The following is a 12472-nucleotide window of genomic DNA, read 5'->3' on the forward strand; positions in this document are numbered from 1 at the left end:
TCTGCCACAGCCTACACTAAAGATGAGCTCCAGAATTTCAAGCGCTCATCTACTTCACACCTTTCGCGCGAACTGCTTACCGCAGTTGGGAAATTCAGGTTTTAGGAATTCGCACCCTACTGGGACAGCTTTTATCACTGTGCTTCCGAAAAGACGTTCTAACTGAAAAATATACGGAGCGGACTGGGACAGCCTAAGTCAACACAGCGCATGTGTAACTTCGACTCTTCTAGCGGTCGGCCTTTAGTTACGTCAGGCATTGTGACCACGCCCTGAATGCGGTAACGGCGTATAGGCAACGCTTTTGGTTACTATAGAGACAAGCAGGAAGTGCTAGGCAGAAAAGGGTCGATGATATTTGTAGTACGGCAAACCTTATTTCAGAGGTTTTGACAGCTTGTGTTTAAGTCGGGGGTTCGGAGATCGTGCCAGTATGCATTGTTGAGAGTAACAGTTGCACCATCGTCTCAAAGTACGGACTTTCATATGGACCTCATACCCGGGTAAGTTTTTTTGCAGAATGATCGCTTAGAAATGTGTGTATGTGTGCGTGCGCGTGAGCGTATATATATGTATGTACATATATATATATATATATATATATATATATATATATATATACACATATAGTGTGTGTGCGAGTTTAGCTCGGGGAATATAAATAATTAAAGCTGCATCAATACTAATAATAAATTGCACGAATGACATTAGTAAAATTAGCAGAGCAAAAGCAGGTCCTGTCAGATTGATTTTTTTAGCATTGCCGTTTTATCTGCCTTCATTCTCCGTGTAGATTTTGCAGGTTCTCCTCATGTTTACGTGTGTTTCATCTGCTATTGCAAAGACGTCTACGGGAAATTGTTTGGGCGACTATGTATTAGTCCGCAATGATGAGTGAATGTAGGATTTTGAATGAGTGGACTAACGTCTGGTCCAGGGTTATACTAAAAATAACACAGATAATAACCCATAAAAATTGTTTTAATTGTGAAATACTTATTTGTATTTTCATTCATGAACAAAATAAAGACATATAATTAGAACGTTTCCATCTCCTCACATTTAAGTATAAAATTGAAAAGAAATGGAGTTACAGTTTAACAAATTACACAATTTGTTCATGTATGCAATATTGTTCTAAACTAATTTAACATGAAAACATTTAGTCAGTCTCAAATTTTTAAACATATATTGTATGTAAAGAAAGCAAGAACACATATTCATCCATCCATCCAGTTTCCAACCCGCTGAATCCTAACACAGGGTCACGGGGGTCTGCTGGAGCCAATCCCAGCCAACACAGGGCACAAGGCAAGAACCAATCCTGGGCAGGGTGCCAACCCACTGCAGGACACACACAAACACACCCACACAGGGCCAATTTAGAATCGCCAATCCACCTAACCTGCATGTCTTTGGACTGTGGGAGGAAACCGGAGCGCCCGGAGGAAACCCACGCAGACACGGGGAGAACATGCAAACTCCACGCAGGGAGGACCCGGGAAGCGAACCCAGGTCCCCAGATCTCCCAACTGCGAGGCAGCAGCGCTACCCACTGCGCCACTGTGCCGCCCCACATATTCATTGACATTTTATATATATATATATAAACGAACCACACGCCGTGGCGCAACGTTAGGGGCATCGCCTCTGACGCTGACGTCCGAGGTTCGATTCCCGAGAGGGAGTGCAGTGGAGTGTGTACACCTGATGAGCCCAGAATGAGGGCGAAACACGTGTCGTGTACTCTTTGCATTTATTTGACAGTAAAACTATTTTCAAACCATATATATATATATATATATATATATATATATATATATATATATATATATAAAATATAAACTTCTTTACTTTTTTCACTTAGAATTTTTTTTTTATCCAAAGCTTTGTTTGGTGGCCTGTCGTTTGTACACTTTTTGTGATGTGTTCCTTTGAATCATCCAGCAGTTGTCCACCATTATACCAGACATGCCAACACCCTTGCTTACTTCTTTCCATTTTCCTTGATATCCTGATGGAATATTTCACCCCAAGGTTTTCAAAGAAAAATCCCAAATACAAATCTGAAAAGTGAAATAATTAATTAAACTTAATACACTTTTTATATATTTTTTAATAATTTGGATATTTATTGTTACTTACACATTTAGAAATTACTTCTTTGAATGATACCCAAGCCTCTTATTCAAGGTCGTGCAATGCACCATTAAATTCCGCACCAGAAATCAGTTTTCTTATATCAGGTCCAGAAGACTGTCCTCTTTCAATTTAACCTCAGACAAACCTGTAATTGTTCTGTGCAAATATATAAAACAGGCTCCATCTTTTGGTATGGCTTTGACAAACTGCTTCATTAAACCAAGCTTAATATGAAGTGGTGGTAAGCAGCGCTTTATCAGATTCCACCAAGCTGGGTCTGATGAAGTTTTTGGCACCAAGCTGTAGCTTTTCTCTAGCTGGCCATTCATTCTGAACCCAATGGAAATCCTTGAGTCTGGTGATCCACTCACAGAGAAAACATGGGGATTGTATATGACATGATTACTGACCGCGCAAGATACGTTCAGGCCCCCACATGTGAACCAATGCTGCGTTTTTGTAGTTCGTTTTCTCATTGTTTTGCTTTAAACATAGATTTTAATATTAGTAAATATTAAATTCAAACAAATTATCATTAATAATATATATTAACACAAAAACAATAAAATTGTGTAAAATTGACAGCTAAAATTGTTTTTTGTGAAATAGATAGATAGATAGATAGATAATGTTACATGTGGAGAAAAATAGTTTTAATTTTTCATCAGCACACAGAAATTTATAAAAATCACTTGAAGAACTGCATGAAATAATCAAAACCATTTTTTTCAGTGTATATATTTTATTTATGTACCACCGTTTCTATACTCAAAGTGCTTTACAAGAATTCAAAGGAATATATTTTGATTAAAAGCAAAGATGACATTGGTAACACAGGATGCAAAATAATATCACGTATTAAATACCAAATCTCTCTCTCGCTCTCTCTCTCTCTCATTCTCATATATATATATATATATATATATATATATAATATAGAGAGAGAGAGAGAGAGATACTTATATATACATATATAAAGTCCAAGGCCTTCTCTGTATGTGTGTCTGCTTTTCACGAGAGAACTACTTAATAAATTTAGATCGGGTTTTTTTGTATAATTTGCTTGAACATTCTGGTTGATTTTGCAACTTCTCTCATTGAGCTAAGTATCATAGTTTGCTTACGGCACCAATTTATTCATGCTAATCTGAGAGAGAGGCTGCGGGCCAAGGGGAGGGGGAGGTGGGACCTCAGGAGTTGGGAGCCGGGCGGAGGCCCTCCTCACTCATGTGCCAGCCTCCGTTCGAGTCGCTCTGCCTGTCACCACGTGTTGGAGCTTAGCTAGTGATTCCTGTTTGTTCAGCAGACATTATCATCTACAGATTGTTAAGGAGTAACGTTTGACATTTTTGAGAGTGAGATCAGAGCTACGTGTGTTTTAGAGGGTAGCTGCTCATTGGCAAAGATATCACAGCCATGTGCTTTTCTCTCCACGCGTGGTACGCTCGCCCGTCAGAGCTGAATACGATTAGATACGGTGCCGACGCTTGACGTCGGAGTGTACCTACCTTCCACTTGGCCAGAGATACCTTGCCAACTTTTTACATTTTTGGCAAAGAGATCACAGCTACATTCTCGCTCCTGATAGCAAAACCAACAATACTGTATATCAAGAGGCCCTCAGATACAAAAGCTATCAATTTAAATTCTTCTCAATACAAATTCTTACATTTTTAAAAAATTTTTGTATTGATTTTTAAAGTTTGTCCTGTTTCACTACTACACGGGCAGAACCGCAGGGTACAGCTAGTAACAGATAAATATAAGAATGTTAAAGTTCTGGACAGGAATAAGAAACAATAAACAAGAAAAATAGAAGAAAACTGAACAGGTAACACAATTTGTGTATGTTTACATGTGGGAATATTCAGCACATTCGTAAAGTATCCAGCCCCAGCATGGGTCCCCCATTTTCACATTCTGCCATGTTGCGGCCCTGCGCCAAAATCAACCAAATTCAGTCTTTTCACCGAAGCGGCACTCAACACTCCGGAATGACAAAGTAAAAACAGGATTGCAGAAACGTTTGCAAATTTATTAAGCCTAAAACAACCTAAAATACTCCATTGACACAAGTAGAGCCTTTACTCTGACACTTTGACAGGCCTGTTGCTGGTTAAATGGGTGATTTGTTTATTCAGTTGGATAAATCTGATTTCAGTCGGACATCAAGCAGTGTAGGCAAATGTATTCTGATTACACTGAATCTGAATGCTTAAAAACAATGACATTTCTACCTGGCGCTTTAGAGGGCATCAATTACAGAAATATCATAGCCTCAAATGGGAAACGTCTCATCTGTGACTTGGAAGACTGCAGTGTCTGCAAATGTGATTTTTATTGCTTATAGCTGGAGCTTAATTTCTTTTTTCTATTCTCTCTTGTTCCTTTTAACTGCATTCATGCTTTGTAATCTCAGCCACATTTTTGTGTATGCATAATGGCCCTCTAAAGTGTGTTTTCATAGGTTTTTTAATAAGAAAACAGAGAATAATCAGGCATATCACAATAGAAAGCTCATTATATGCTTTCTATTGGGTCCACTTTAAATAGTCTTAATTCACTGCAAAATATGCTGAAAAAAATTGTCCTCAATAAAGACAAGGATTGAAAGGTATGCTGCAGCGGACATGGAACTGCACCTACCAAGAAATAACACAGGTCATAGGCTTTTTCCTTTTAAGAACTGGACACCCCCACCCCAGTTGTCAGCCTTTAGTTGCTGACCCCACACTCCATCAAAATTTAAAACAGACCCATTAGCCATAACACCTCCACCAGTGCTTTCTGTTTTCTGGCCAAATCTCATTCGCCCTGGCATCTTTGTCAGTTGTGGACACTAGGTGGCAGTGTTTCCTCTTGAACCCAACAGACGGACGCTCATTACACAGGTTTAAAGCACCAAGAAGTGTTTTTAATTATTTTCTTCTTGTATCGTGCCCCTAAGCATCACAGCCACCACTAATACAAGTAAATGAAGGAGTGGCTGCTGCTTCACCACCTGAAGCCATAGATCCACCATGCCCTTCACCCTCTGCAGTTCGCATACCAGGAGAAGGTGGGAGCGGAGGATGCTATCATCTATATGCAACACCGACCCCTCTCCCACTTGGACAGAGGCAGTGGTGCTGTAAGAATTATGTTTCTGGACTTCTCTAGCGCCTTCAACACAATCCAACCTCTGCTCCTTAGGGTCATGCTGACAAAGATGGGAGTAGATTCATACCTGGTGCCATGGATCGTGGACTATCTTAAAGATAGACCTCAGTATGTGCGTCTCGGAAACTGCAGATCTGACATTGTGGTCAGCAGCACAGGAGCGCCGCAAGGGACTGTACTTTCTCCGGTCCTGTTCAGCCTATATACATTGGACTTCCAATATAACTCGGAGTCCTGCCACGTGCAAAAGTTTGCTGACGACACTGCTATCGTGGGCTGCATCAGGAGTGGGCAGGAGGAGTAGTACAGGAACCTAATCAAGGACTTTGTCAAATGGTGCGACTCAAACCACCTACAACTGAACACCAGTTAAACCAAGGAGCTGGTGGTGGATTTTAGGAGGACCAGGCCTCTCATGGACCCCGTGATTATCAGAGGTGACTGTGTGCAGAGTGTACAGACCTATAAATACCTGGGAGTGCAGCTGGATGATAAATTAGACTGGACTGCCAATACTGATGCTCTGCGTAAGAAAGGACAGAGCCGACTATACTTCCTTAGAAGGCTGGCGTCCTTCAACACCTGCAATAAGATGCTGCAGATGTTCTACCAGACAGTTGTGGCGAGCGCCCTCTTCTACGCGGTAGTGTGCTGGGGAGGCAGCATAAAGAAGAGGGATGCCTCACGCCTGGACAAACCGGTGAGGAAGGCAGGCTCTATGGTAGGCATGGAGCTGGACAGTTTGACATCTGTGGCGGAGCGACGGGCACTGAGCAGACTCCTGTCAATCATGGAGAATCCACTGCATCCACTGAACAGGATCATCTCCAGACAGAGGAGCAGCTTCAGCCACAGACTGCTGTCACCGTCCTGCTCCACTGACAGACTGAGGAGATCGTTCCTCCCTCACACTATGCGACTCTTCAAATTCAATTAAACGTTAACATTATTCAAAGTTATTGTCTGTTTTTACCTGCATTGTTATCACTCTTTAATTTAATATTGTTTTTATCAGTATGCTGCTGCTGGAGTATGTGAATTTCCCCTTGGGATTAATAAAGTATCTATCTATCTATCTATCTATCTATCTATCTATCTATCTATCTATCTATCTATCTATCTATCTATCTATCTATCTATCTATCTATCTATCTATCTATCTATCTATCTATCTATCTATCTATCTATCTATCTATCTATCTATCTATCTATCTATACACAATAATAATCACAGTTCTCTTCTCCTCCACACCTCCCAGCAAGCTTCAGCAGTCCTTTATATAGTTCTTGACCAGGAAGTGCTTCTGTTCTTCTTCCAACGTGATTTGCCAGCACTTCCGGGTCAGACAGAGAATTCAAGTTTATCGTCGGCCTGGAAGTGCTTCTGGATTTCCGTTTTCATGACTTGACAGTACTTCTGGGCTACAAGGGAAGCACGACTCCCCCGGTCCTTCCATAGCACCCCCTGGCGGCACCCAGGGCACCCAACAGGGCTTAGATAGCAAACTGCAAGTCCCAGGATGCTCTGTGGGAATCTGGGGAGCTGCCATTTAGTGTCTTGGGAGAGGCAGTGCCCAAAAGTAGCTGCCTTCCCCATCCTTCCATTCTCTGGGTGTCCCAGCCGGATTGAGCTGCTCTGGGGGTTTATGATGCTGTTAAGATGGCCCTGACAGTTGAATCACACTTGTTGAGGTCAGCCTGGACAGTGTCCTGCTAACCCTTCCCGAGTTGTTAAATGGTTTACGGAACCGCTTTGAGGTGGTCTGAAAGTCGTTCTCCGTGGTGTCACTAAACAGATGTTTGACATGCCAGTATTTCTCAGTCAAATCCATTTTCACAGCTTCCTTTACCACTGGTGGGCTGTAGCTTTCATGACAGGTGCCAACAACTTTCTAGTCACAGATTCTTGTACAGAATTTGTTGTAAACATACTGTAGATCCAGCCTGCCTTGTGTTAAATGTAATCGCTCTTAGTGATAGTCAAATGGTGTAGGGAATATTTTCTTGGCACACATTAGACCTCGTAATACCCAATGTCATCTGAAAACCAAAGTGGAATTGTTCCTGACCCTGTGCCTTTGTGCATGGTGACAGTCTATCCTTCTTCAAATGCATACTTCCAGCAGGGTAGTATACCATATCACAAAAGCACACATCATCTCAAGCTGGTACCACAAACATGACAGTGACTTCAGTTTGCGCCTAATGGCCTTCATAGTCCCCAGATCTTAGTCCAACATAGCACCTTTGGGATGAGATTGAGCAATACGTGAACTACTTGACAGAAAACCTGAGGAATGCTTCTAGAACCTTAATAAATCTATCTCAATCTCAAAGAATTCTCCTGCCTAGTACTAGATGGGTGTATCCAATAATGTAGCCATAGAATGTCCCTATGTGTATATATAGACATGAAAGACTAAGTGTATGGCAGAGGCGAAACCAACATATAGCGCATAATCGGCAGTTCTAAACAGTAGCTGCATGTAAATGATGAAAATGTATGCATTTTGTAAACATTCAGGTGCATTAGTTAACTTAGTTGAAAGGTATAGTACAGGGCTATTCAAAATGAAAGCGCAGATTTCAAAAATGTGTTTCAAACTAACTGTATAAGACAGAAGAAGCACATTCCACACATCAATGGATAGAGGAAAGTTCAAAGTTTGGTCCTATGGTGCTTGAGGTTGCATGTACTCAACATGAGCTGAATTCAAAGCTTCCTCAATTCGATGTTGATAATCTTGAAGATTAGCGGGCATAGGTGGAACAAACACTCTTTCTTTAATGGACCCCCATAGATAAAAATCGCAAGCTGGTAAGGTCTGGAGACCTGGAAGGCCATAGACGATGAGCAAGATCTTGTTGTCCACCTCTTCTAATCCATCGTCCTGGAATGGTGTTGTTCAGGTAATGCCGGACCTCCAAGTGGAAATGAGGCGGAGCACCATCTTGCATGGAAATGAAGTCGGTGGCATTCACTGGTACTTTTAGGGGGGCTTTTAAACTTTGAACTTTCCTCTTTCCAGTGATTTGTGGAATGTGTTTCTGTCTTATACAGTTTGTTTGAAATACATTTTTGAAATCTGCTCTTTCATTTTGAATAGCCCTTTAGTTAAAAGAGTTATCACTTTTTTGTTTATTAAATTTGTTTTGTACCATTAACTTATATTCATATAATATACAGTATGTAGTTGTATGAATTAGTAGACTACATAAAATATACTCCTTTTAACAGCACTTTGCAATATCAGGTGATTAAAATGGAACCCACATATGTTTGTGGTGGCTCAATAGCTTTCATAGACAGTAGAGAGCAATTCAAGTGATGTAAAAATGTCATCGATAGATATGTCACTGTAAGATGTGGAGGGTCTGTGACTAACTGCTGTTCACATTTCTTAAACTTAGCACTCTTTTAAAAGACGTACCCAATGTAGACTTAAAGTCTCAAAGTAAAATTGTCGACTGTTTCAGACCAGGATAGACAGCAGTTCTGGAGCTTTGCTGAAAAATTTTACTGTAAGAGAAATATTACATTTTCGTATTATTTATTTATTTATTAATTTTAATAAAAAGGGATCCCAAAAGATAAAAAAAATCCAATAACTACCCCATCAAATATTTGATGCAGTAAATACTTGGCGGAGTGGTGGCCCTGAGGCTAAGGGTCTGTGCTGGTATCCAGAAGGTTGCTGGTTCGAATTCCCGTCACTGCCAAAAGAGATCCTACTGTGCTGGGCCCTTGAGCAAGACCCTTAACCTGTAATTGCTCCAGGGGCGCTGTACAATGGCTGATCCTGCGCTCTGACCCCAAGGGGTATGCGAAAACTAACAAATTCCTAATACGAGAAATTGTATAAGGCGAAATAAAGAACAAAATAAATAAATACAACCCCCTCCTTCCCAACTATAGTAACAATACTCCGTTACACCCATTAAATGCCAAAATATCAGCAATAAAGTAAAATTACCAAAAGAAAGAAAAGTATAAATGTGAAATGATCTATACTAGCAAAACATAACAAGCAATTTTATTCCATTCAAGAAGAAAAGCAACTGCACTAAGCTGCCCATGTAGCTATTAATATTAGTAAAAACTGAATTGTTTATTAAAATTGTCCAAAAAAAACTATGAAATCAGAAAATAAACTGATTTATTGTATAATAGGAATTTCAAAGATGACAGTAATCTTTAAGATACACAGAACCAGAGCAGCTCTTCAGGCACAGATAAACCGTAAACCCAGTGCAGTCTTTCTGATGTGTTTTACTTCTAAGCTACTCTATCAGTAAGGTGGAGTTTTGCTCTGTCCTTGCTATTTGTGGCATAGTCAGCCTCTTTGTGCGCCATACACTCTGTACACCCAGGTGCAGTCCATGTTGCATGCCCCACAGCTGCTATCTTCTCCCTGAATATCAACCGCAGTTCCCTTTCTAATCCCATTCTATTTTTATGTCAATTATGGGAGTTTCCTATATAATTAACTAGCCGTGCACCGCGGCTCCGCCCGCGTAGTAGTGAAGCAGGACAGCGAGGAGGGCCCTGCCCGGCTCCCTACTCCTGACGTCATGCTTCCCCCTCCCCTCGGCCCACAGCCTCTGTCTCGGATTAGCGCGAATATATCACTCCTGCAAGCAAACTATTATACTTCGCGTGATGAGAGAAGTCACAGAATCAACCGGAATGTTCAAGAAAATTATAGGGGAAAAAAAAGCCGCTCTAAATCCGTGAAGTAGTTCTCTCGTTCGCTAGCTAAGAAACAACCCGAGGCTGGTGCGTGAGTGTAGAGGGCCCAGCACCCTCCCCTTGGCCCGCTGCATGCCTCTCGGATTAGTGCGACTATATCGCTCCTGCAAGTGAACTATGATACTTTGCATGATGAGAGAAGTTTCAAAATCAACTGCAATGTTCAAGCAAATTATAGAAAAAAAAAAAAAAACCCGATCTAAATCCGTTATGTAGTTCTCTCGTTTGCTTGCTAAGCGGAGATAAGGAACGCCCTGAGGCTGATGTGTGAGTGAGAAGGGCCTCGTCCCCCTCCCCTTGGCCCGCTGTGTGTCTGTCAAATTTTCGCAAATAAATTGGTACCACAAGTGAACTATGATACTTAGCACAATGAGAGAAGTTGCAGAAATCAACCGGAATGTTCAAGCAAATTATAGAAAAAAACCTGATCTAAATCCGTTATGTAGGTCTCTCGTGAAAAGTGGACAGACAGATAGACAGACGTTTAATTTTATATATGTAGAGATTAGTTCAAACACCTTACACTGCAATTTGATAACAACCCTTCTTACCAATAATAATGTTCAGATAATGAAGCTGCAAGGTTGTTTTAAGTGTAGTGTAAATACTGAGTACGTATTTGTTCACTTCATGTTTACAAAGCAATCCTTACATAATTAATTTTCTCTTCTATTCAGTTCCAGTTAAGGCTTACATTTAAGCAGCAGGAGACGTGAGCTGGCGTATGAGTGGCTTGCACATGTGTGCGAGTGCCTTCCCTGGAGTTTTAACTGGGGATCCAAATGGCCATCAGACTAGTAAAAAAGGAAAATATACAAAATATTAAAGTGGAAGTAGCCTCTCTCAAAGTAAATTTGAAACAGTAAACTAATCCAAAATCGAAGTTGCACAAAATGTTATTCTGTTTTAAGATGTACACAAGTTTGCAAATTCACTGATACTTTCAGAACTTTGTACAGCTTGTTTTATTCAAGACATCTCAATGAAAACTGAACTGTCCTGTTTAATTAAATTAAATTAAATTTTGCCTTGGAAAAATGAAGTGAGCCGAGTTTCAACAAAATCAGTCCACTGGGTGTCAAGTTGTTTCATGCGGACGGACTGACAAGGCTGTCGCAGTAGGTGCTTTTCGCATTATATGTGAATGCATCTAACAAAAAAGAAACAAATATCGTTTTTATTCTCATCTTTCAAATGGAGTCTACTGTTGTTTACTGTGGGGAAAAGGGTCAGAAATCATGTTTAGTTCCGTTCGCCGTTAGCTTTGAAAAATGTAAACAGATTGAGAAGATGAGTAATGACCTTTTAAGGTAAGCCTTCTCTTCTTCTGAAAGAATAAGACTTGGCCAGCAGCAACAATACCGCTTACACCTTGAACACATGTAAGGTTTTTTAAGTTTAAATGTATCCAAATGTAATTTGTTTTTCTTTTCTGTTGATATTATTTTTCAGATCTTCAAGCATGTGTGATAACATGGTAGCTTGTTCAATTAAGGCTCCAGTAAGTTTACAGATTGGCAATATGTTTACAGATGCAGCAAACCCGGGGGTCTTGGTAATTGATGCTGTCTCCCCAGAATGCACATCATTTAATGTAAGTCATTTAATTTTCTTTATGGGTTGCTAGTAAAGCAAGTTCATTCATTGATCCATAGTACAGATTCAGAGAGAACAGAGTAAATTAGTCATAAGTATGCAACTGGCATTAGTTTTTCTGCAGAACCAGGTTAAAAAGGTCAGGGTGTAATTTATAATCATTATGTTAAGGTATATACAGTGCCTATGACTTTGACATTAAATAATCTTTTTCTGTTGATCACTGTTAATTACTTTTATTACTATTCGGTTTGTTAATTATTTTCTCTCTTCTCGACTTTTTAACTCTTATGCCTCACACTGAGTCGACTGCACCTTCAATTTCTTTGTTCCTTTGTAAAAGTGACAATGACAATAAATATCTATCTATCTATCTATCTATCTATCTATCTATCTATCTATCTATCTATCTATCTATCTATCTATCTATCTATCTATCTATCTATCTATCTATCTATCTATCTATCTATCTATCTATCTATCTATCTAGGAGAATGGGAGTAGGAGTCACTTGGGAAAGGTGCTATATAAATGAAATGTATTATTATTGTTATTTAGTGGTAAGATAGGCCCACAAAAGCTAACCCTATGATTTACATGTGTATGTTCTCTCAATTATTCCTGGCTGTACTACCCTAAATTCTCTTATACATGATTTTGGTCAACCTGTGGACTTGTCTTGATATTGATCTAAGCATAATGTTCTTAATCATCAAACATCATAAACATTTAGCCTTGGGTATTTAAACTGATCTGCAATGATAAAAGGGAAGGTGTGAATACTTTTTATAGGCACTGGAGACCCTTTATTGGCCCATTGTGTTC

At 40.0% G+C, this 12472-nt stretch overlaps 1 protein-coding gene across 2 annotated transcripts in view; it reads left to right on the forward strand.

The window, feature by feature from the left end:
* The first annotated feature begins 295 nt into the window (after nucleotides 1-295).
* nicn1 (nicolin 1) overlaps nucleotides 296-12472 on the forward strand; it is a 42080-nt gene continuing 29903 nt past the window's right edge. For both annotated transcript variants that reach the window (XM_028824432.2, XM_051921533.1), the window contains exons 1-2: nucleotides 296-503; nucleotides 11504-11645. In XM_028824432.2, the coding sequence (XP_028680265.2) occupies nucleotides 487-503; nucleotides 11504-11645 (159 nt within the window). In that variant the 5' untranslated portion in view covers nucleotides 296-486. The remainder of the gene's footprint in view (nucleotides 504-11503; nucleotides 11646-12472) is intronic.

Source organism: Erpetoichthys calabaricus, chromosome 18 (genome assembly GCF_900747795.2).
Source record: "Erpetoichthys calabaricus chromosome 18, fErpCal1.3, whole genome shotgun sequence".
Lineage (NCBI taxonomy): Eukaryota > Metazoa > Chordata > Cladistia > Polypteriformes > Polypteridae > Erpetoichthys > Erpetoichthys calabaricus.